The sequence below is a fragment of the Prenolepis imparis genome, unplaced genomic scaffold (genome assembly GCF_030444845.1).
Source record: "Prenolepis imparis isolate NDT839.2.m4 unplaced genomic scaffold, iyPreImpa1.0 SCAF_6, whole genome shotgun sequence".
NCBI classification, from domain to species: domain Eukaryota; kingdom Metazoa; phylum Arthropoda; class Insecta; order Hymenoptera; family Formicidae; genus Prenolepis; species Prenolepis imparis.
The window spans coordinates 755001-781437 of record NW_028141164.1 but is presented as its reverse complement, the minus strand read 5'-3'; the positions used below and the strand labels follow the sequence as shown (position 1 = coordinate 781437).

Below are 26437 nucleotides of genomic sequence, written 5' to 3'. Positions count from 1 at the left end.
TAGAGATATTGAAAGTGTGTATTTATCAACAGTGATAAGTCACAAATTATTCTACGAGGTTCCGAATAATATGGAAGTGCATTTAGATGGCGCTCTTACAGATAAACGAAGATGGCAGATGTCATCTTCAATCGTTCTTCTGGTAGCAAACACTTGTAGAGGTCTTGCAGTTGTGGGATTTCTCGTGGGGAAGGTCGCGTACATTTACACGTCATTCTTTAAATAATGTAGAATTGACTAAATAAAAACACTTTCATCGATTCTCTCGTCACGTGAATCTACACATTGTTTACAGCGAAGGTAAGACGAGAGATCTAATCTTCATTCTCTATTTCATTTCTATATCTATAAATCGTATAAGGCCAAGTAGCACCGTTATCTGTTATGTCGGCATCGCCCAAGTTCGATCGAGTTGGGGTGGATTTAGTGTTCAAAGTTGCGAATTTTAAATGTCAATTAACTTTTCCTGTACGTCTTTACTAGCAATAACTTGAGCAATCACGATTGAGCAAGGAAAAAATCGTTCGCGTAGATTTAACATGACGACGATTAGGACGAGGTTGACGTCACTACTGAAAGATCAATAACTGCATTGAGCTTTTATTGCATTGTTTGTCTTTACTAGTATAATGCAGACATACTGTGTGTGTGTGTGTGTGTGTGTATCTTTTTGAAGTGTGCATATTTTGTCACAATTAAATATACGCACTTTTTTTTTCTATCTTGTCTTGACTAAACAATTAAAAACTTTGTAATATAATTCCTCAGGTATTGATTACTGGACAAGATGATGTCTGATCGGAAAGCTGAATTGGAGAGGAAGAAGGCGAAGTTGCAAGCTATCAGAGAAGAAAAGGAAAGGCGCAGAAGAGAAAAAGAACAGAAAGATGTAAGAAATAAATATAAGTGTTTAATTAAAATCAAATGTTGCATACTATTTATATACACATATATAAAAATATATGTGCAATTATTATGATATTAAAATGATTATAGGTAGAGGAAGCAACCGTCAGGGCTGCTAGCACAGACAAAGATCAGCGGAAGGAGATAGATGCAATGTTGTCCTCCTTGGGTGTAGCACCGGTATCAGGTATATTAATTATATATTTAATTATACATATATTATTTGCTTAAACATTTTTTTCATTTAACATTCTATTTTCCTTTATTTTCAGATGTACTATCTAGTTTATCTAGTATGAGTTCGTTAACTCCTGAACAAAGTGCCAATGCTACACCAGATGCTAGTTTGCAACCTTCCAGTATAAATTCTGCTCAAAGGTATTTATATGATTTACACCTTTTATATATATTTATTTTCAAAGACGATTTTTATATACTTTTGTCTTTACAAAGCAGCGCAGGACGAAAGAAGAATCGGGAGCTCACAATCGTTTCTGTGGCACATACAAACATTCCTCCGAAAGAACCAGTTGTCTACAGCAAGCAGACTCAGACCATTCAGACAACGCATACATCCCACGACGGTGAGTCAATATTTCCCTTATATTATTTATTTATTGCACATAAGTGTTACATCTCACTCGTAATCTTGCAAAAAGACATCTAGATACTAGAAAACACGTGTTCTTGGTATTCAACTCACAACATTTAAAGACAAATATTGATGGAATTGATAAAATAAGATTTGTTTTTGAAGGTTCTTAAAATATGATTAATTGATTTACAAGATGTGTATTAAATATTGTTACAACTCTTATATGATATAATTCCTAACAATATCTTTTTTCTTGCTATTTTATGCTAAATAATTCCATTGATTATCAATTGATTCACTTTAATGTAAGTTCACAAGTTTATGCATTCACAATACGTGTTTTTAAAATCACTGAAATATCATCAACCTACACATAGTTTTTACATCAAAGAATTTTCATGATTGACTATGGTAAAGTGGGTGGTGTATAAAAGAGAGAATATATTATACATGTCAGTTTTTTCAATTACATTGTGTTTACAAATCTGTAACCACATGCTAAAGTCTTAACAATATTTTCTTGTGTGTTAACTATAAACAAAATTAATTATAATATTATTACTCACACAAGCGCAAATTTTTTTAATTTTTAATTTTTTTGTGAGTGACAAATAGCATTAAGATTGAGTTAATCTTTTCAATTGTTTTCTATGATTAATTTTCAAATGGTGAGGAAACTTACATATTCTTAAAACATAAATTTAACGATCTAGTACAGTGCAATTATCATTTTGTATTTTTTCTTCATATTATCTATGGGGGATTAATATTTTTCAACACTTTTACATAATTTTTTATATTTTATTATTTAAACAATATTCTGCATTAAAAAATAACATTGAGTACTGTTTTTAGTGCTTTAATTATTACTTAAGATTACATCTTAATCAAAAATTGATTACTTAAAAAAAATACTTATGCAAAACATTAATTAATATATTTAATTTAACATTAATTAGTATATATTTAAATATATGCTAATTACCTAAATATTTAAACCAATGTAAGAGAGAATAAACAATAATATATTATTACATTATCATTAATTGAAAATAAATTATAGTATTTCTTCTTATTGTGAGCCTTAGATTATATGTGTGTAACAAATGTATTAATCAATATATAACAGTTAGTTTACGCATCCATATATAACAATCAGTCTGGGTTTGGTTTAAGTTATGATTCTTTTGGTGGTGGCAATGGTCTTACATATATTTTCATTTCCATGACACACAACCGCAAATTCAGTTAGCTCATGAATGTTTATATTATATGTTTTGCTGATTACTAATCTCAGTCTTACATTCTGCTAATGAAAAGAAAATTATAAGCAATTTATATTATGATTAACAAATTATTAATTTTATAAATTTTATTCCTATATACCACCTACTTTACTATGTAAAGAAAATATGACATTAGTTTTGATAAAATTTGAATTTTGGTGGAAAAATGTTGTTTTTAAAATTAAATAATATTGTCCAATTCATTATTTTGGAATACATGCTGCTAAAGGAAATACTAAAAATATATACATATATATATAAATAGATATATACGGATACATAGTAAATTCTTTATATATGTTTCCTAACTGATCTTGCGGTGTTAATTCAACATACGCGTATTCCCTTGTCTTGCGATACAATCTGATTGATTCATCCGGTGTTGGACACAAGGACTGTCCACATCGTCCTCTACATACACCATCTACTCCTCCTGTTCAACAACAACACCAACTCACTCTTGCTCCGCAGGCTACTTTGAGACTGACTGGTGGCGTCCCAGGAAAGGTGGGTCTGCACCAAACTACCTATGTATGTTCTGTCTACTTTTTTACTACCCTTCCATAATTGTTGTTCGACATTATATTATAGAGGTAGAGATACGTCAAACTTCAAGTAAAAAAATGTAGAATCTTTGGGGTGCTTTACGCTTTTAAAATCATTCGCATATTTTTTATGCTGATTTTTCGTTCTTCATATATTTCAAGATATGAAGACAACGAGGAATCATGAAGATTACATACGATGAGTTGCTATAATTAATTTTATACTTGAACTATTCTGCGCATTTTGTATGTGGAAATTTATAATTGAATACTAGAATATTAAATATTTTGATATTATTTAAACAAACAAGTATGTCATCTTGACTATCTCTAGGACAATTTTATACTTCCACATACAGCTGATCATTTGCTTGCATTATAAAAAGCTTACTCATGCTTCAATAATTTAATGGAATAATTAACTAAAAGAAGTTAAAGTTACACAGCACATTAACTCTAGGCGTTCTATTTTTTGGGAAAACATACGAACTAGAAATGCAAATGAAATTCTGACAAAACTCTTATACCATGGCTCATGCATGCTGGCAGAGAATTGATATTTATGCTCACAAAATAATGATTACCAATATTTTTCTAATACACACACACACACACATATATAAAAAGCTATAATAGCCTAATATATGACAAATATGTATAAGATATCTAAATAATTTCTTTTATAGTATTTTTTAATGTTATATTTTTTAATGCTTTATAAGGTATTAATTGCTAACATGTACTCTAACATTGATGGAGATAATTGCTTCTAAAATTATTTGCTTCATTGATGATTACTCTCCATATATTAATAAGAAGAATAATAAGAAAGTAAATTTTGAAAGAGACTTATGGGGTGGGCATAAGTGTGACAAGGGATGTAAGTGCGATATTGCAGCTCGTATATTCGAACGAGCACATCTATTATTAAATATAACTTGAAAAATTAAAACTATTTGCCATAATATTGATCAATAGCTAATTGACACTGTAATTACCTACTAGTAAACGAAAGTGTTGAACACGAAAGGTAAACATTAATTATCCTAAAAATGCTAAATATTTTGAATATGTACGTTTCCTCCTATACGTAGGGATCGAGAAGCACCGCACAATATAAGAATTTACAAAATTATATCCACCTAACTACATTCAGCATATTATATAATCTCTCTCGCAAGATATATATTATTTTTAAATGATATCACGAGATAAAATATTACAGTTTTATTTATCGTTATTTACTTTTCCGATATTTTTACGAACAAATTATGTACAGCATCTGAAAAATTACATTATTATTATCCCTATAAGATATATCCTCTTCTCTTAAATTATCAAACATATTACAGCCATTAAATTTTTTCTTATATTTTTATACGATTTTACTATCGATTTATTTATTTGGAACTAATGGTCTGAGTGTAGAGAGGTATTATTAGCGTAGTGCATTCTTATGATATATCGTAACTAAGTACAATTTTTTTCCCTCCCCTTCTCAGCTCATGCATTCGACTATTACGGTAAGTTATGATTTTTCTTGGTTCTGAAAGCGACTTTTAGGTTCAGAGTTAGGTTTAGCTTGGATTCAGTTTATTATTCTCTTGAGGCAATGATCGTTTTAAAGAAAAGATATTTTGTGAATTAGAAATGTTAATTTTTAGCAATAGATTAATGCAATATTCAATTAGATTAAACTTTACATGCTATTCAAAATTATTCATACCAAAACGAACGCGTTAAGGTAAGAAAAATTAAATTGAATTTCAAATTCGCTCGCTAAAGTATAGTAAAGTATATAGTATATATTATTCTTAATCTCTCAAAACTTCCCTTATACATAATTCGATACTCACAATATAACAGACAGTGTTTTTTGCCTTTATCTCTAGAATAAATATAGCAAAGTTTAAAAAACGGATAAAAATATTATCTTTTGAATTTGGAATTTTTAATATAGGAAATGTTAAAAATACAAGAATGTAAAAAACAACTCTCCACCCAGAATCGGGTTTTTGCGCTGTCGGATCGCTTTTGTATTTCTTCTGACTCTTTTTCTCTCGTTATGTTTATCTATTTTTTGGGGTGCATTTGTTCTTGTTTATTGTATCTGTTATTTTCCAAATACTTATCTGACATCCCGACTCTATATAATAAAGAAATCTGCTATCGGGCACACAACACAAATCTATCTGCATATACTTGACTCTCAAAGAGCACGTATAAATTTCGAAGATGATTGTCCCTGGCTCCTTAACTACGATTAGCAATATTTTCTAAGCTATCTCTTACAAACTATACTATTAATATTAATTTCACACAATAGGCATGTTACCGAAAAAATGTATATATATTCTCTTTGTATTTTAATATTGGCAAAGGAATATATATACATATATAAGGCTAAAGAACAAAGTAGTTATTAAACCGTTAAACGAAAATGAAGAAAAAAACCCTGACAATTATTTTAATGATATTCTTGATAACATCTCAAATGACATCAAGAATGTCAGAATGGCTTTTGAGAAAAATATCCATTGGCAAATCTTGTCACAACTTAACGCACCTTCCAGAGTTCTCGGCGCGATGTTACGATTTTATTAATCTCTTATTATCTGAAATCTCTAATTATCTCTTTGGGAATGCCAACATATGTATCATCAACGCTTACTAACATGGAAGCAATTTTTATAGAGCTAAGGTGTTGTGGGATATTAACTAAAATCAGATTGAAAATAATCTATCATTAGACACGTTATTCTCGATATACTGATTTTACTTTTAATGAACTCTTTATCTGAAAACACAAGAATCTTAATACTTTATAAAGATGTATTGCTTGAGCTTTTTTAGTGGCAAAGGAATCTTTTTATAAAATGTTCCTTGATTACAGAATATTGCTTCTTAACAACAGCACGAGGGTGGCGCGTAGCAAATTAGTAAATTAACATCTAAAAAAAAAAGAACAATTATGTGAAATCGCGCAACACAGCAGTACAGCATTCTCAAAATAATATGCATATTATGTATTATGAATTTCTTATCATATTGATGAATGTTGACAGATTTATTTCCAGTCAGTTAACTTTTTTAGAAAGTAAATTACTATTTCAAATATTTTGTGTCATTGAAATCGAAACCGGAAAGAACATGTATAGTTTTTATTTAGTAGTCGGAGATGTCAGTATGTTGTATTAAATTAAGTCATTTCAATTTCATGATCCCTTGTTGTCTTCATTTTAGTTATTGAAACTTTTTTCTGAAATTTATTAATACTGAGTTTTGACGCCAAATTTAATTTCCGAAGAATATTCTACCTCGTCAAAATAAAATGTTCTACATCAATTGATGCATTATGCAAAATAAGAATATTTTGATATATTAAAAAACTGTAAAAGAATCTAGAAACAAAGATTCCTATGAATTCTTCTGATATTTAAACAAAATACATTATTAGACTCGTAAAAATGCATATTAGAAATAAGAGACTAAATTACGCCTCCTTAGAGTGAATCAATATTTTAAAGCATACAATTGCTTTAAAATTGGGAATATTGTACGCTTGTGTATATACACACATACATATATTTTATATATATACTCTATGATTTAATAATTTCAATTTATACTTTTAAATTTTTTAAACAGTTGTTGATATATTTTGCATGACAAAAAAAAACAGAAGAAGTTATTTGAATCTTATATTGCAATATATTATTACGAGAATGATGCAACGATAGAAATTTTTCACGATTAAATTAATATGCGAAACAAAAGACTCAAGTAACTTTTAATTTTTGTACATGTACATTATGCATCAATAATGTTTATAGAAAAATATTTAAAAACACCTACAAACTATTCCGGCAAATAGGATATCAAATTGATTGACATTTTCTTTTCCCTCCTTCAAGACGAGTACAATCTAAATCCTGGTTTAGAATGGGAGGACGAATTTACAGGTAGGTAATCCTCTCTAAGGACGATTCACTCTACCTAATTATTTCACGGACATGCTCATAATTCTATTTCACATTTTCACAAAGTTGTGTCTAAAAGTAATTTTCACATAACTTTCTTATTGTAATTCGTCGTTTTTTTTTGCTTTATATTTTGCACTGAAAAAAGGGGATTGCCGCTGACGTTTACAAATTGCTTGTTAAAAAAAAGATGCTTTATTTTATATTCTTTTATAATTCTCTTCCCGAGATAAATTCGCTTTGCCTACATCTTACATTATTCGCTTATGCGCATGCAGAAGTTGAACTGTTTATAGCACTGTTATTTTTTTAAAGTTAAAGCAATGAATTATACTGCAAATTGATATCCACTATTTGATGATATTTAAGATTTAACACTTTGATTAAGAGATTTTGTTTTTGCACATTTATTAATTCTTTATTATTTTGAGGATTAAAGCGATAAAATTGTAGATTTTATTTTTTTCATTGCCATTGTCGTAGTTGTTGTTGTTGTAAAGTTCATCAGCACTGCATGAGACCTGGGAAGTTGCGTTAATTCATCCCCATATTCTATATGCATTTGTTTATTATATTATTTTTTTAAAAAGCTGTAACCGCGATGGTAAAACTCACTTTTTTTCCGACTTCATTGTTTATTAATTCTTCGCAAATTCTATTCATCATTATAATCGTTATATTTACAAAATTAATATTAATGCTTTGAAAGAGAGAGATGATGAAACTTATCTTCACATATAATTGTCATATTCTATACACCTGATTTCTATATGATAAAACAATTTAGTTAATAGCGATTACGCGGGTAAAGGAGAAATTAATATTTTCTTATTACTTAAAATGTTCACATGTATTTTTCTTTACATTTCCCATACATTGTTCCATTTCATTGATATTGCATGCACAAAGGGTGGAGAGAAATTGAAAATAATTGAAGAAATAAAAGGGTGCCAATATATAATATATATAAAATCTTATTTGTGAAAGAGTCCACCAACAAACAGTCCACCTTTCGTATATTATGTCTAATTGTAAGTCATCTAGGCTCACATTCTTACATATATATATATAAGTATGTATACATATTAATATTATATATATATACATATTATATATACATATATATAACCTTGGATTTTTATGTATAAAATTTAAAGTTTTTTAGCATGATATATTATTCGATATGACATTTATCAATGCTTCTAAATGTTGTTCCTTGAAAAAAGTTCTCTTGTTAAAAATTGCAAGTTAGCTATCTTTAAAATTTATATTAGAAAACATATTACTTTGTTTTAAAGAAATGAGCACAAATTAATTTTTTGTGATATGCTGGCATGTAAATTTCGGCACTTGAAATATAGAAATAGATATGAATATGTTGCAGAAATTAATGTTAGAATTTACGGATTATAGTAGAATGCATAGTGTTGTTTTTCTCTCATGGATATGTATATAAAATGACAAATTGCTACATTATAAATATTTTTCAATTTATTTTATATTTGTTGCAAAATAATTTTTCCTCCTTTTAAAAAAAAAAAAAAAAATAGAGTATCTGAAAAAGATTCGATAAATTCATTATAGTATTGTCAAAATTAACAATAAGTAAATATGGATAGATTAGTAGCTAGATAGTTAGTTACGTGCAAGTTAGGGTACAGTGGAACCAGCTTATTCACCACAGTTTTGACATTTGATGATGGCCAAGCCGAAGACGAAGAAAATAGCTTGCCGCACATGGACGGTTTCCAAAGTAAGCTCCCACCAGGAATTCTACCTCATGGATTACCGCAAGTTAAGGAAGTCCAGCCTGCCGTGACGCAAGTAGAGCAAGAGAAAGAGAAAGAAAAACCCAAGAAGGAAGGTGAGTAAAAATCATTATTCTCTTTGCGTTGGTCCTAGATGTAACGATCAAAAATCTTTATATTTTTATTAATTCAATTAATTTTTCTTAATTAAAAGTACGAGAACTTAGTGAAGAAGAGAAGCAAATGATTATCCTGTCCGAGGACTTTCAACGATTCCTCGATCGCAGTAGCAGAATTGTGGAGAGAGCATTAGGCGAATCAGTTGATATTTACACTGATTACACTGGTACTATGGACGGTGAAGATGGAATGTAAGTATAAAAAGGCATTTTAAGGCTCCTGGGTGCTCACCGCGGCCATATTGGATTGTGACGTCAGAGGCGAGAAAGCACACGCTGAAAATTCTTAGATGCCATTTTTTAATGAAAAGATATTTCGATTAAACAGCACTTCAGATGGCTTTAGCACACTCTTAAAAACCCCCGAAAACTATCCTTTTCCATTTATAATCAATCAACATCTGTAAAATGATCGAGATATCAGACTTTGACATGCGGAATGACTGCGCATGTGCAAAGACCAGACGGACTGGGCTTCATAATATTACATTTTACAGCTGTTGATTGATTATAAAGGGGAAAGGATAGTTTTCGGGGGTTTTTAAGAGTGTGCTAAAGCCATCTGAAGTGCTTTCATCGAAATATTTTTTTATTTCGAAATGGCATGTAAGAAATTTTAGCATGTGTTTTCTCGCCTCTGACGTCACGATTTCGACATGGTCGGAAAGGAGCCAGGAGCCTTAAAAAATGTTCAATCTTCTAAAAACTATAATTATAATAATTTCAGAGTAGATACGTTTTGCTTGATTATCAACGATTATGTGGAATTATATACAACTGTAAATTGCATTTGCAGGGACGAGAAGAGTCATCAACGACTTTGGCTAAACCGCTCGTTTATCTGCGAACGATGGTCCCGTAATCGCTGTGTGACCAGTATGGATTGGTCGCCGCAGTTCCCCGAACTTTTAGCGGCTTCGTACAATAACAACGACGATACTCCAAATGATCCTGATGGAGTGTGCCTAATCTGGAATACGAAATTCAAGAAAACAACCCCGGAATTTATCTTTCACTGTCAGTCGCCCGTTATGTCCACCACGTTCGCCAGATTCCATCCGAATTTGATTCTGGGCGGCACTTATTCCGGTCAGATCGTACTTTGGGACAATCGAGTACAGAAGAGAACTCCTATACAACGCACTCCCCTGTCCGCTACAGCGCACACTGTAAGTGACTTATCACTTTTCGTGATGCGTATTTATTTATTTAGGTAGTTAACTGTGATCGTTTATAAAAGTTATTACTTTTTTGCAGCACCCTGTATACTGCTTGAGCGTTGTTGGAACGCAAAATGCGCACAATCTGATCAGTATTTCGACGGATGGCAAATTGTGTTCGTGGAGTCTGGATATGCTGTCGCAACCGCAGGAGGCATTGGAATTGCATACAAAGCAATCGAAGGCGATTGCTGCTACATGCTTGGCCTTTCCGCATGGTGATGTTAATAATTTCGTCATGGGAAGTGAGGACGGAACCGTTTATTCAGGTAATTGCATTATATATATATGTTTATATAATGTATGCATGCCACATTATGTATGTGTTTTATATGAAAAATTACTGACATGACTTAAATATATTGTGGAATAGCTTGCCGACACGGTAGCCGCGCCGGGTTAACCGAAACATATGAAGGACATCAGGGACCGGTCACCGGCATTAGCGCACACGCGGTACAGGGCGGGATAGATTTCTCCCATCTGTTCCTGACATCTTCCCTCGATTGGACTATCAAACTCTGGAGCCTCAAAGAGAACAAGCCGCTCTATTCTTTCGAGCACAACGGCGATTACGTCTACGATGTCGCCTGGTCGCCGACACACCCGGCGCTGTTTGCTTCTGTTGACGATTCAGGCAGACTGGATTTGTGGAATCTGAATCAGGATACGGAGGTACCTGCCGCTAGCGTTGTCGTCGACGGGTGTCCGGCTCTGAACAGAGTATCATGGACGCCGAGTGGATTGCACGTTACTGTCGGAGATGACACGGGTAAAATATGGGTCTATGATGTCGCCGAGGTACGTATGATCATTTTTTTAAAAGATTTTTTTCTTGATTTTTTATATAATAAATCTGGTAATACATTTTGTTATTGAAGTTTATGAGAACATTGTATTTGATTTCTCTTCCAACACAGCATTTAGCTCATCCAAGAATTGATGAATGGAACAAGTTTTTGTATACACAACAGGATCTAAAGAACAACAAAGCAGATGAAGAATTGGATAAACTTAATCTTAGTTCTGGACCGTCTTCGTTAACATCTATGACATCTATTTCATCAGTTCCTCTGAGATAAAAAGTATAATTTTGTTTAATTATTTTAATTTTCTATTAAAATATTTATACTTGCAATTATATAAAATATTGAAAAATTTTGATTACTACGCTTTGTGATGATTTTATTGAATAATATTAAATGTGGAGAGTCGTCAATATTTTCAGTTTTTTGCTGTTAATGGAGATTTATATATCTCTAATGCTTAAAGATACACATATTAAATGTGCTAAACATATTAATAGTAATTCTAATAAAAATATATCTAATTAATATGAGAAGAAAAAAATATATTAGTTAAATATATATTAGTAGAATTGTAAATAACATTTAGATTATATTTAAAAAGATTCAGGAGATAAAATCATTGATAGAGAATTATAAAAATAAATATTCTCTGAGAATTGCGCAATATTTGTTTACATATTCATTAAACTCTACATTAATATATTTATGTTAATAATCTCCAACTCAAGTAATTTGCTCACATAATTCATTTTATTTGTTCATCTCATATAATACAGCTATTTTAAGAAATGTATATTTATTAAAATACTTTTGTAATATTTTATTTAAGTCAATATAAATGTATGTCATTTATTGTAAAGTATCGCAAATAAAATCTTCATAAGACACGTTTTATTTTACGATTATAATATCATCTATTTTATCGTATGTTTTTTTTATATATAACAAAGAATAACATTCACAATTACAGTTGTATTATATGAACCATGATGAAATGAGTCAGTCTTGCTTGTGACGCATCGTATGATAATATAACTTGAGACAATTAACATTAGAATTAAATACGATAACAGCAGCCTTTCTTTCGTGTAAAGCAAGAGCTTATCGATTAACAATCAAAGCATTTTCTCATCATTTTCCATTGTTATACATTCCTCTTTTCATTAATTTCTATCGACATTCCACAGCAAGCTGCATTGTGATAAATATAGAATAGGGTAGGGCGAGACGGCATACAAATCGTTCAACGGGCGAGAGAGAAGAAGGGATGACCAGGGATGACGCATCGACTGCTGACTTCACAGGCGCCAGCGTCGATCCACGATGTCGTCACTAGTAACCGTAAGAAGCGGTGACAGTCAGCGGTTGTCCGTCGTTCCAAGCGGATAGAGTATTGTAATTTTATTGTATACCTATCCAAAGTGTTCTAGTTTAGTGCGCCTTCCCTCTCCCTCTCCTGTCACTTTTGTGAAAGAACAACAGAGTAGTGTGTCATAACAGCCTGAGAGAAATCACGTCGCAAAGATGGGTGAAAAGACTGGTAAGTCAAAAACGAAACGGACTTTTTTAATGTATACCTGGAGACGAGTCAAAAAATTGTTTTCATTTCAAAATCAACGAAAATGAGGTTTTTTTATGTTGAAAAAATTGTTGGATGCAATCTTCATGCGAACAGCTGTCATTCTTTATTATTCCGAATCGAATTATATTAAGAATGCTAAAGGATTGGTAAAAATATAATTTTGGAGAAATCGCAATACATTTATGATGATTGCCAATTTTATCACGCGCGATAAGATAAAGATAAGCATTTTGTGACACGTTTTCTCATTTCCTTCAAGCAGAGCACATTGTAATGACACCAAAATGCAAGACTTCGAATTCGACAACACTGATAGTAGAGAGGCAAACCTTGGAGCCTCCGGCAGAGAATGGAAACGAGAGCAATGTTCACGTTGCCGGTGGCGATCACAAAGGAATTGTCATCAACAAACAGGCTGTGGCTGGTATGTCTTTATTTAATCTCCAGTTGACATTCAACAGATTGCAATAAAATGAATAAAATATCAAACTCTCACGCAGTGACGAATGGAGAAGTATGCCCTGCCCAGCTTTGCCTACAATTCAGAGTGTTCCTGGTGAGCGCACAAACTGGAAAGCACACACAAGAACAAAGGACTCTTCAATTCTGGTTCACCGATACACTCTCCGAAACAGAACAGCCAAGCATCGCGCAAGAATTTTTCAGGGAACTTGTCACTCCGCAAGAGTTTCCTAGAGGTAAATTGTAATATGATACGCACTGATTGATATATACATTTCTTGGAACTATTTGAAACTAAATATGTATCCAATCTAATCGAAGAATATAAATGAATAATATTTCTATGTTGCTCTCTAACATATGAACTAAGATCTAATTTTAAACTGTTGAGAGCAGGAAAATAAATTTGGATCTCGATTCTTGTATGATATTTAAGAAGAAACGTCAAATTTAGCATTTGGGAAATCACACTAATATCAATTTATCTTTTGCATATTTTTAATTTAATTGCATTGATAAAAAACTAAATTTTATTTTCCTTTGTTTTCTATATATTTCCATGATATTAATTAATCTCTTCGTCATTCTTTGTTTCCCCTTCTCTAGATTATGTGGGATTTATAAAAAAGATAATGAAATTGATGCAACATAAATATCCCAGTATTAAAAAACTGGAAGTAGAATTGAGACAACTGGAAGAACCAGTCACACTTCCAAGCAGACCATGTGAGTAAATAATTATTTCTTCTCTATTAATGTATCACATAGATATCTGCATATATTATGGAATATGAATAGATTTATAGTTATACATTTTACGTACATCGTACATTCTCATTTTCGAGTACAATCTTCTTTTGGCTAACTAAACTAAAGTCTATATGAGAGAAGGGTTAACGGTTATTTGATTAAAGTTGATTGTGCTTAATGGTTCCTTATTGAAAGATATTGGAGCAACGTGTCTCAAGTGCACATTGCAGCTGAACTCAAAAGGAAATGCACACTTGACTAAAACTCTCAGTGGCTTACATATATCCATTATGTAATTTAAATCAGAGTTTACCCATGTACATTTTGTGCTCACGATTACATTGTATGTAAGCGTGAACATCTATTTCATACTTAATTTCTATTATTCACAGCTACTGGTCACTTACTATTCACACTTCCTCTCTCTGAGAAAGTTATATGGACATCAGGTTCGAGAATGAAAAAGTTTCAGCATTTTTGTCACATTTTATTGATGTTTATTCTCTTTTTTTCTTATACACAGGCTAATAATCCAAACAAAACTGATACACACATAATCAAGTTTCTTATAACACAATAATTCGAGGCAAAATAGTTGTGAATTTTTTTCGATATAATTTTAGAGTTAAAAGAACATATATATATTATGATGAACATATATATATTATGTTGCTTGGCACAATATAATCTGGTAACCATAACAACATTGGCTTAACATAATTCGCCTAGTATTTAGTGATTTGCATTATATTGATTTATACATAATGATATTCCATTCAGCAGTTTGAGAAAAATAAAATGATACATTTTTATCATCTCGATTAAAATCGAATAAAATATGTTATGCGAGCTTATAAAGCATTCATTATATAATAATACATTATATAATGATACTTTGATGATGTAAAAGGATTTTCCAATCTGTTTAACTGAACGATCAATCACTAGAGAATACATTAATTAGAGTGTAAAAAACATCCCACTTAACCACTTGACTTGACCTGAATATCATATTTCCTACATGGTGCATATGTACCCTATCACACCGCATGATTATATACATATAAAACTGTTATACATTATATATATTATATAAAACATTTCACAACTTACCATACACAAATAACTTGACATTATACGATAAATATCAGCTGTTTGAATATAGATTCTTTCAATTTAAATTTTATTTCTCGACAATGCGATGTTTCATCTATTGATTTTAAATAAGGAGATAGCATCAGAAGTATACACATGCACGTATCATTACATATTTTTAAAACTCACATCATTTTTATTCTCCCTAAATTCTAATTACTACTAATTGATTATCCATTAGTGTACACCACAGTCTACATAGTACATTGCCACTTTAGTTCTCATTCTGTAAGGAGATGCATCCATGTAGAGCACGAACCTTCTAATCATGGTCATTAGCTACCATATACATATATGTGTTCAAGATCCACACATACACATTAGCTGTATTCTTCACTAACGGTTCTAGCTCGACTCTAGTTATAGAAATAAAAACTTTAGTTAAACTCTGCACTATATATAGCTGTATAACACATACTTTCGAAACTTTCACATATCTTTACATTGACAAATTAGAAGTGACTTAATATACAAATTTATAGACTCATCTACACTCTCATCTACATGGCAGAAAATTTAACTTGCATATGGAGTGCTGTTATTCTTGTCTCGATGCTATTAACTATAATTTATTATTTACAATAGGCATACATGCAGCTTCAAAATCTGACAAACTTACCAATCCCATTAATTCAATTACATGATTAAATAAATTTTTCTTTTTTTTTTTTTTTATTAAAAGTATCTGCCGACGAAGCCATCATGGGTCAAGTGATTGAATTAACAGTAGAAAAAGTTCTGGAGCTTATTGAGTCTGCCTACCCGAATCCGGTGACTGTGGTTGACATGGCAAAGTAAGTACTTGTATTAAATAGAATTTAGATTAGAAAATAATATATTTAAAGAGAATCATATGTAATTATTTTTATTATAAATTATAAAAAATATATAATTTTTTTAAAAATGTTTTTAGGGAACATGGATGGGAACCATCAGACATAGAGGCTAAATTGAACGAACTTCAAGAAAAAGGGCTCATTAAAGCAATGGATCATGGAGCTTACACACGTGTCGTCCATGAAGATACTCAAGTTCAAGTAATTTATCATTATCAGATTATACATAATTGCTTAATCAATTTATTTTTTCATTAAATGTGTCTTAACATTGTAAAATTTATTTTTAGGTAGTAAAGCAGATGCCAACAATGGCAAGTGCAAAACAACCTACCATAGCTATCATTACAGCTCAATATTGCGAGAAACTTGCTGTGGATTCAATGATTGAAAACAAAGAAACTTTTGTTCGCTACACTACTGTTGGTAAGATTTTCTATTTACCACTTCCATTTTAACATTTACTTTATATTACACATAAGAATAATTCTAAAACTATAACACTTGCAATAGACCTGAATAATATTATGAAATGTGTAAACTAATTCCTATTCTATTCTCATGAGACAAATAGTGGTAATTGAATTCTTTTAAAATATTAGAAAAATAATTCTATTGACTCTTTTGCTTTTATTTCCACATACATTCTTTTAAAATGTGTTATTGCATATAATCGTTTTTAAAACTTTTTAATCGAATTATTTCTAATAAATTTCTATCTGGTTATATGCTCATACTTTCCTCTTTCGCTTCTCCACGTGCAAATATGATTATTAATTTATATTATCTATTAATCGGCGGCAAATGCTCAAACGATATTGGGAATGTATATTTCACTATGCATGAAACTTTAGGTACCGCAAGCTCACCAGATACGACAGATGGAATTCCGCGAGTGATATGCCGTTTTGGTAACGTAGTTTATAACAAAAGTCTCTATCATTATTTTAATGTCATTTCATAGCTTGCCAATTGCTTGCGACCGAAGAACAATGCGGGGCCGTGGTGCTAAACATGTACATTATTTGAAACATAGTGTTTCTTTCATGCTATAAATCCATTTAATGTGTTATGTTAGTCATTTTCTAATTTTTATCATAATTTCTTTCGTGTATTATGAATATTTAATATTAACACAAAATGTTTTTGTATAACTTTATGTTTGTTTTATGTCTGGTGTTTTTGTTGAGCTTTTACTCATATTTTATGTTCATTTTATAGGATACACATTATCTTTTCTCGTTAATTTTATCATATTTACAGTTAATATTAATGTTTTTATTTAAAAATTTTTCTATTTCTTCAAGTGTTTAATATATTGTAGTAAGGAAAAATATTGATTTCTTATTTCTTTTTTATTATTATTAATAGTACATTTCAAAACACTCCTTAAAATTTTTAATAGAATATTTATATTCTCGATAACTATAACACATTCTATAAAATGTATTCAACATCTCAGTGAGGAAGTTTAACTTTTCAACTGAATTAAATATAGATTTTTATAATACTACATATTTATTCCCATTATATCCAGTACTATTTGGGAGATACATCTATATAGAATGAATTATTATCTATTTTATTATCACAAAGAACACAGGTTCCGTTCTACTTTGTCAATAGCCGCACAGCGCACAATGTATCATACGCAAATCAAGAATATACGGAAACATAAATTTTAAGATACGTAAAGAATATGAAAAATAAATAGCTACTGTTTGTTATAGGGGAATCAAACGTATATACTTTGGGCAATATCGGTACACATAGAATTGTGTGCACCAAATTGCCAACGGTGGGCCATACTAGGGAAGCAATGACTGCAGCTGGCAATACTACTACTAGATTGTTAGGTGTGTATACTATTTTTTTTTTCCTTAACTTTTTTTTTCAATTTTATTGCACACGTTAATACAAAATCTTTTGCTTTCGCATATACAGGTACGTTCCAAAAGGTGGATTTTGTCTTTCTCGTCGGAGTCGGTGGTGGTGTTCCTCATTACACAGATTACAATAAACACGTGCGATTGGGTGACGTAGTGGTATCACATCCAACGCCGTACAATAATAAATATACGTACATTTATTGCGAAAGTGCCAAGATGAACGAAGATGGGAATTATCATTTCGAGACCAAAGAGTATTGCCCGCCAAATCTCGGCCTTCAAGAAATCGCAGCGACCCTTAAGAAAGAGGTCATTAATCAATATGTATTTTATATGAATTTTACTTATATATATTTCTTTGTTGAAAATATTTATTTTTTTCCGTAGGCCGAAAACGAAACATCTCCGCCGTGGCAGACGTATACGAAGGAAGGTTTGGAGAATCTGATCAATCAGTCGGAACATGACTTTAATGCACCACCGCCGGAATCCGATAAGTTATACATGGCTATTGGGGAAAGAGATGTCATCGAAGTATCTCATCCAACTGCACCACAGGATTCCACAAATAAAAGGTAATTGTTAATTATTAACTAAAATTATTAATTAATTATTAATATTAATTTGTTTCGACCATATAAATAAATACATATTTTTAATATATAACTATATATTAATATTATTATTACAGAACTGACGGATGTTCTCGAATTCATCTAGCGCCGGTGGCATCTGGTCGACAAATCGCACGAGACGATCAACTTAGGCAAAAGTTTGCAAGTCGATTCGGTGCGCTCGCATTTGACGCGGAAATGGATGCAGTGGTAGCGAGTATCTTAGGTAATTGCCGTGAAAATTTCGTCGTAATTCGCGGAATTGCCGATTACAAAGATGGTACCCGAATCAAAGAATGGCAGCCTTACGCGGCATTAGCGGCAGCCAGTGTAACGAAAGCTATAATCTGTGCTATGGATCCACCGACCAATGATTAATGTCACTCTTTCGTATAGATTTTTAACTTTACTTCATATAGCGTATAGTGTAACACGCATAATTTTTCATAGAATGAACGATAAAGTTTAAAATCAAAACGACTGACAAGTATTGCACAAAGTGCACAAAAGTAATAAGCAGTCGGTGAACTTCGATAGATTCCTCACTCGTAAAAGTAGATTCCGCAACAATTATTCTATAGAATACTTCACGTGCTATTCAAATCTTCTATAGATTTCTTTTAGATTAATACCATTTTTACAAACATTTAATTGACAGTTTTTTATTTTATATCTTTCTATAGTCACATTATTGACTGTATTATAAACGAAATTAGTCGAGCATTCCCAAGAATATCGAGGAGAATATTTGAATGTCACATTAGTCACTTATTGCTTCCTTTTTTTGATGTGCTAAAAAAAGAATAGTGCCATTATTATTTACCATAATTATCGCATAATAAGTTATGAGACGAGATGATTTCGTATCGGTTTTTAGTGAGGATAAACGTGTACATTTGTATTAGATATATATGTTAAACAATGTGTGTTATGTAAACACGTTTATATTTTCGACTTCAACACCAAATCAATGACGCTTTGAAGAAGATCGTTCTCTAGATAAATGATGAATTTAGTGTCTCTGTTTAACTTAATTTAGCAAGACATTTACATTTATATTTGCTATAATTTAAATAATGAAGCAATTGCATTAGGTTTAAATGAGATAAAGGATGCTAATTTCAAAGGATTCTATTTTCAAGGTAGCTGATTAAAAAAATTTAGTAGTGATTCAATTTAACTTATTCTTACAGAATAGCTACTTGTTGCATTCGTACTTGCTATGATTAAAATCATCAAACAATTGCACCAAGTCCAAATGAGACATAGAATGCTAATTAAACAAGTTATTAAACAAACTGTTCTAGAAATAGATGTGATAGAGGCAACTGGAAACTGAAAGTATATTTAACAGTATTTATCAAATCAGAATCAAATTGTCGTTACAATATATATTGCTGGAATTATACTACATGTTTGTCAGAGTATATACATATATATATATATATATTGACGTTTTCAACAACACAGATATTCATTCTATATTCACAGTATACATCTACGAGGATCATAAATATTTTTTTTCTGAAATCTCAGATTACGATGGGACATGCAACAAAGATTTCTCTTAAAATGTGCCAACGTGTTCATACTTGTTAAATTCACTGCCCTTGTAAAATCTGAATACTATTTCCACGAACATTTTCGAAACAAATTTTTTGAACTTCTAGCTCAAATTTTCTCAAAATGTACAATTTTTTCGTAATCAAGGAATTCTGCATTTAAAAAATGACAGGGTAGTGCATAGAAATATTTAATATATAAATATCGAATTTGAGGATATAAACTTAAAGAGTAAGAGAAAAAGTATAAAAATATTATACATATGAAACATATATGTATAAATGTTGTTAACGATAAAAAAAAATCTTAAAAGTTTAGTGGAAATCAAGAATAACATAAAAATTACAAAAACACGATTGATTCCAATTAAAAACGTCTTGAAACTGCACAAGTAAAATATTTATATTTTTTTGCTATGAAAATAATTTAATATTCCGTCTATATACTTCATGTGCGGCGTTGTGCAAATTAAAAAAAATTTTTTATCAGCATATATAAAATCTATTTCGAAAAATTTTATTTGCTTATATGTATGTAACAAGAACATTAACAATGAGTGATAGGAGGACCTAAAATCAACGCGAAACGAGACAAAAAGCCACTTGTTGCGTAGAAGCACACATTTGAAGTTCTATCAAATATAGAGAATGATTATGATATATATATACATATACAGAGAGATACATAAGTACATAGAATTTATATATATATACAGAAATAAAGTAATATATATAATATATACATATAAACTCGCGCACACACATACGCGTGCGCGAGTTTATATTATAGAATAATTAACTTATCTGACGGCAGATTCCTATTTTAGGCCTAATGTTAATTATACGTTTTACGTACGATTAATGAAATTCCTTTGTCATGTCAACCGAAGCTTAGAAGCTTCGAACTTCCAATCGCACATTCGTATTTGCGTTATTATTATGCGCTTTCAATACTAGTCGTATAACTGTGTTTTTTCTACCTGTATTTATATTTAATACTTATTATTAAATTACGATAGATTCATAAATAGCTAATATAATATATAAATTATTATATGTGACTACTTAGTTCATATCTCTTATAAGAAAATGTTATTTTTCATTCGATGAATAACGTGAAAGTTAATATTTTATGATTTACTGAATTATTTATATAACTTAAAGTTTTCCATATAGCTTCTTTAATGTCTAGAATCTTAAAAATTTAATTTACAGAATTTATAACATTTAAAATACGACATAGTATATTAAATTGTTGATATCTTAGGTTTTTTCTTTTCTTTTCTTTAGAAAAAGCCAATATTATTCTAAAGCTTCTATTTCTTATTTTAATATGTATTTATATTGAAAAATATATGTTTTATTGATCTTCATAGATATTATCAAAATACACATTTTGCTTTGTTATATACTTAATTATATGTTAAATTATTTATTATTATAGTCATTAAAGTCATTAAAAATCGGAACGTCGAGTCGTTGTGACTTTTGGAAGAAAATGTGTGCTTTGTAAGTGACGTACGTAAATTAGTCTTCCGATAAGTACGAAGATTTATTATCAAAAATCTGGAACAAAGACCTTGGTATTCGAGCTTAGATATTAAGAAATGGAAAGTGCCCATATAACATGATTGCGACATATAAAGTGATATGAAAAAAAATAATTGGTACTTTATTATAAATTCATAATATTTATTATAATTATAAAGTGCGCAAAAATCTCAACGCGGTTATAAGGACTTAGATATTGCTATTGAATTAAATGATTTTTACGAGAGAATGATTTAGATATCGCTATTGAATTAAATGATTTTTACGAAAGATGTGAACGCGCAACAATTATAAAAACATTGTATACTTTCATGAGTGATGGTAATGGTCCGAGGTCCGTGAATGATAATATATTTCATAAGAGCCGCACGATATGTTTGTCTAAGAAGTAGGATAAGGCTTGGTATTTAATCTGCTTCACAGCAGAAAAGAAGCTGTGATAATTCCGGTATTCTCTTTTTTTCGTGTAAGAGGAAATAACGTGGTGTTGGCCATATAATAGAAAATAATTGATTTTTTGTTCATCGATTTTATTACTACATAGAACTTGTGCACCGCAATTTACACATTGTGCACGTGCGGGGACGGAATAATGCGATATACATAAGTTCAATTAAATAAAACATGTATTTTGCGTTTTCTGTCGAAACGCATCTAAGTCATAACATATGTCTTAGCGCGTATATATAATATAAATAGTTTAACATTTATTTACATTGTAATATCACTATATTTCTTTGCTTTATTGTTTCCTTGTGACAAAATGTCCAAAAATAAGTTATGTGTGTGAATGTGTATTATTATTATTAAATATACGATCAATCGTTAATATTCTCTTTATCAATACATGTCCTTGGTGGCTCTATTTTTATTGAACTATCGTTTGCCGTGTATTATAATATTTTGTAATATATATATGAGTGGAAGTAATTTTCATATATGTATATATATATTGAAATTATCTCCATTTTTACTTCTAAGATTTCTAATTTATTATCTTTCTTTGATAAAATTTGTTTTTTCAGTATCTTTTACATTCTCGGTGGCATTATCAGATTTTATGACTTCCGGAGTCAGTTGCTGCATTTCCTGTTCCTTCGAGTTTAATTTAGCGTATTGATTCCATGGTTGTTCCTTTGAAGTGCCAAACATTGTATATATGATACCACCTACTATCGAATTGGCAGCAGCAATCAGGAAGACCAAACGCCATTGTCCCACACTTTGCTATATAGATTAAGAATCGATATTATATAACAAAATTTTAACATACAGTATGTTTGCGAACATAGTCTTTGTACAAATTAAACTTACGTTATTGTTCGTTAGTATACCAACGATTGCTGGCGAGATAAAACCGGCCCATATGATGATCATGTTGGTGAATCCTAGAAGGATGCTGGCATAGTTTGGACTGAGGTCGACTAAGTTTGTCAACGTGCCGGCGGAAATGGCACCATTAACTGCTGTACCGGTCATCATGAAGATGACCGCGAATAATGGTTGACATCCGCTAAATCCGAGGGCCACAATGAGGATACCTTGAACAACGGTGCAAACGAAGGTGGCCAATTTTCTGACATTCGTCGTGCTCATTCGCTTCGTACGTAACAGCCAATCGCTCATGATGGAAAATAAGTACGAGAAGATCATTCTGAGTACGTGCGGTATTCCTGCCAGAATCCCAGTCTGAAAAAATAATCGAAATTTCGATTATATATAACAATATATAATCTACATCTATCTAAATAATTTTCTACGAAATTATATACGCGCGTAACTTACAGCATTAATATTCCAACCGTGAACGAAGTTGAAGTAAGTCGGTGCCTGTGTCATCAGCGTCAAGAAACCCCAAGCAGAACTCCAATGTGCGGCAATGGTGATCCATAACGGCCTTGACAGAATTATTGATTTCCAAGGTATCTGCCTCTTCTCTTCGTCGACAGATTTTGCGATATTTTCCATGATATAATTTTTCTCATCGTCGGAGATTCGCGGATGCTGCTGCGGCGAATCGTACACGAAATAGTGCCATAAGCAATACCTGCGATTTATGACGAATAAATTATCGAGAAACTGCAAAACATTTCGTCGTGAGTTTGAAATATTCTAAACACACTCACCATATTACACCTAGCAAAGACGTCACGTGGAAAGATACACCCCAACCGAAGAAACTGCTGACAGCTGCACACAGAGGATAAGTAATTGCAGCTCCCACGGAACTTCCTGAAAATCAATTTAAAGTTTGGTGTGAATATTTGTTTCCTGTTGCACCTCGGTCTTATTACGTAATATCAAGGAAATAGTCTACATTTACCAAGATAAGCGCTAACGAATCTGCTTCTTTCGTTTGGCGGAATCCACTTCGCCGTCATATTGTGCATCGAGGGCCATACAACACCCTGAAATAAAAATAGACGTTAATAATATTTTTGGATATACACAAGCAGACTTTAAAAATCAATTGCAACATTTGCCTCCTAATTTTTGCAAGAACGTAACTTACCGCGATTAATCCTTGCACCATTCGAAGAATTATCAAGGCGTATAGATGCGACGCGTAAGGAATGAGAAACCCTAAAAGAGCCGTTAATAAATTTCCTAAGCCGAATACAAGTTTCGTGCCGTATCGCCTGGCTAGGAGACCACCAGGCAATTGTGATAACCAGTGCAACCAGTAAAAAGCACCCAGTGTCAATCCCTGTTCGTATTCGTTCCAGGCGAATCGATCTTCATACTAAACAAAATCGCAAAAATATCAAAGAAAACATCCCCGAAAAAGTCGATTAAGGAGATGTATTTTGTAAATTTTATTTATAAAAAAATATAATATTTAAAAATATATTTGCAAAATACCGTAACATTTTCGGACGACAGCGTCGTAGTCGAGAAAGAGGAAGATACGTTATTATTCTCAGACGTTTCGTTGGTCCAAAGTAATGTACTATTTTCTACATTGCATTGCACGGCCGCTGCGGATTTCGGATATGGTACCACCATTGCGACTATGGTAAGGTTTAAGTTTAATCGCAGCATATAATTCATGGCGAAGCCGCAAAAGACTAGGAGCCATAAAACATCCCGGCAAGTAAACAATTCCTTATCCTTATCTGTAACAAATAAAATATGAAAATTTGTTCTTCAAAGAATTTTATTCAGTATTATTTTATCTTTGATATTTTAATATTGTTTTTTCTTTTAAAACAGGTTTCAAGGGAACCACCATATACACAAAATGTGACTAAGAATAGATAATTATATTACCGAATTAATTAAATTGAAAGAGGCACATAATACAATGTCTGCAAATTACATGTGTATAATATTTTTTACGTTCTTTAATTTTATTTGATATTCGATTTCGATGAATTGTAATAATATTCAGATACAAAGTAAAAAGAATATTTATCAAAAGTTTTTTGCGATAATTAAACATTTAAATATTAAGATATTGTAAAAAAGTTCTATCGAATAATAAATACTCTAAGTATATTAGACATTAGACTATCATTATATAGACATCATTTTTTTTTTAATGTACTTACTTTTTTCCATTTTTGCTAGTCTTAAAAAACATGGAATGTTTAGTTAATAATCACTTTTATAAATTACAATTTATCACTTTTAATATTATTTTACAATACAATTAATTAATATTTCAGGTGTGCGATTTGCTACGAGAGATGTCAAGAATGTAAATTTTATTTTTCGTGTTATATCAACCTTTTTTATTAGATATTTAAGTGAATTCTCATTTTGAATAACACTAATTTATCTTATGGCAAATATGAATCCTTCTTGAATTCTTGATCTCTTGTACGTATATGTTAATCAGTTAGTGTCACGGCAAACACTGCGTGACTGTTCCTCGAGCAGAATTATGTGGACCGCAAAAATCTATGCAGGGATCCTCTACCCTCGCAGAAGTGATGACAAGTGACACGCCTCTGTTTCACGTAAAAACCTTCAAATTCTGTGTATCCTTATGGTACGACGATTTTGTAATGTTAACGAGATATTTTTCATCTTCTAAATAGTCGAAAAGTCACGTATAATTTATATTTATGCTTTATCATCTAGTGTATATTTGATGTGATAACGCGCATATTTTGGATAATGTAAAAGATAACGGCGTCAATTTACTAGTATGTTTTCATTTCACACATGCATGCTGTCTCTTAACAATTAAGAGAATTCATTTAATAACAATTAAGTTATCATATGTCATTAAATAAAATATATCTACTTTAAAATATATATCTATCCTTGTTATTTATTGATGATTGATTGAATAACAACAGAATATATTTGAGAATATATTTTTATTTTATCATCCACATAATATACAATATGTATATATAGTTTTATATATTTTTAGTGCACCCATGAGAGATCTTATTGCATATCTTGATAAGACATTATGCATCTGAATGTATCATATAGACAAATAAATACAATCTTTTTCCGTATCACATTCGAATTGCGCATACAAAACAATGACGTTTTCAATGGCATTGCAAATAAATCGCGTGATCGCTGAAAATTTATGGAAGCTGCTATAACTAATATTTATCTAGACGTAAATCATTAACAATTGCAGTATAGGGATATAAACACACGTGATCGAATATATTATTTCGTTTTAATTATAGGGAACGAGTTAATTTAGTTACGCACACAATATTATATAGTAGGTAATTAAATTTGTTTTCATTGTACTAATATGGAGCTTGCAAAAAGAATCAAGGTGCAGAAAAATCTC

The 26437-nt window shown here is 31.0% G+C and overlaps 3 protein-coding genes across 51 annotated transcripts; 2 read left to right on the top strand and 1 right to left on the bottom strand.

Moving 5' to 3' along the window:
• The first annotated feature begins 143 nt into the window (after window positions 1-143).
• Window positions 144-12155, top strand: Sw (cytoplasmic dynein 1 intermediate chain short wing). 45 transcript variants are annotated; one of them, XM_083039905.1, is made up of 14 exons: window positions 144-300; window positions 769-889; window positions 997-1093; window positions 1179-1284; window positions 1363-1490; window positions 3259-3294; window positions 4835-4855; window positions 7247-7294; window positions 9021-9176; window positions 9275-9431; window positions 10036-10408; window positions 10497-10728; window positions 10833-11260; window positions 11380-12155. In XM_083039905.1, exons 2-14 carry the CDS (start codon window positions 788-790, stop codon window positions 11539-11541), a joined length of 2046 nt encoding a protein of 681 aa, XP_082896031.1. In that variant the 5' UTR covers window positions 144-300; window positions 769-787; the 3' UTR covers window positions 11542-12155. The 45 variants fall into 45 exon arrangements, with proteins under 45 accessions (XP_082896031.1, XP_082896026.1, XP_082896022.1 ...); XM_083039900.1 differs by having other exon boundaries at window positions 8997-9176; XM_083039896.1 differs by having other exon boundaries at window positions 3259-3318; window positions 8997-9176.
• Window positions 12156-12533: 378 nt separating this feature from the next.
• LOC145937083 (uncharacterized) lies at window positions 12534-22379 on the top strand. 5 transcript variants are annotated; one of them, XM_083039929.1, is made up of 13 exons: window positions 12534-12808; window positions 13110-13274; window positions 13351-13548; window positions 13919-14038; window positions 14455-14511; window positions 15900-16011; window positions 16131-16254; window positions 16344-16479; window positions 16908-16964; window positions 17784-17909; window positions 17998-18251; window positions 18330-18517; window positions 18634-22379. In XM_083039929.1, the coding sequence occupies exons 1-13, from the start codon at window positions 12793-12795 to the stop codon at window positions 18932-18934; spliced, it is 1854 nt and encodes a 617-aa protein (XP_082896055.1). In that variant the 5' UTR covers window positions 12534-12792; the 3' UTR covers window positions 18935-22379. The 5 variants fall into 5 exon arrangements, with proteins under 5 accessions (XP_082896055.1, XP_082896058.1, XP_082896056.1 ...); XM_083039930.1 differs by having other exon boundaries at window positions 12538-12808; window positions 13113-13274; XM_083039932.1 differs by lacking the exon at window positions 16908-16964 and having other exon boundaries at window positions 12537-12808.
• A 167-nt stretch (window positions 22380-22546) lies between these two features.
• Window positions 22547-25687, bottom strand: Napi-t (Na[+]-dependent inorganic phosphate cotransporter). Its single transcript, XM_083039934.1, has 9 exons — window positions 25399-25687; window positions 25221-25240; window positions 24532-24785; window positions 24182-24412; window positions 23993-24077; window positions 23796-23901; window positions 23455-23716; window positions 22984-23358; window positions 22547-22896 (listed from the first exon to the last, which is right to left on the bottom strand). Exons 2-9 carry the CDS (start codon window positions 25228-25230, stop codon window positions 22663-22665), a joined length of 1557 nt encoding a protein of 518 aa, XP_082896060.1. The 5' UTR covers window positions 25231-25240; window positions 25399-25687; the 3' UTR covers window positions 22547-22662.
• Window positions 25688-26437: the final 750 nt, after the last annotated feature.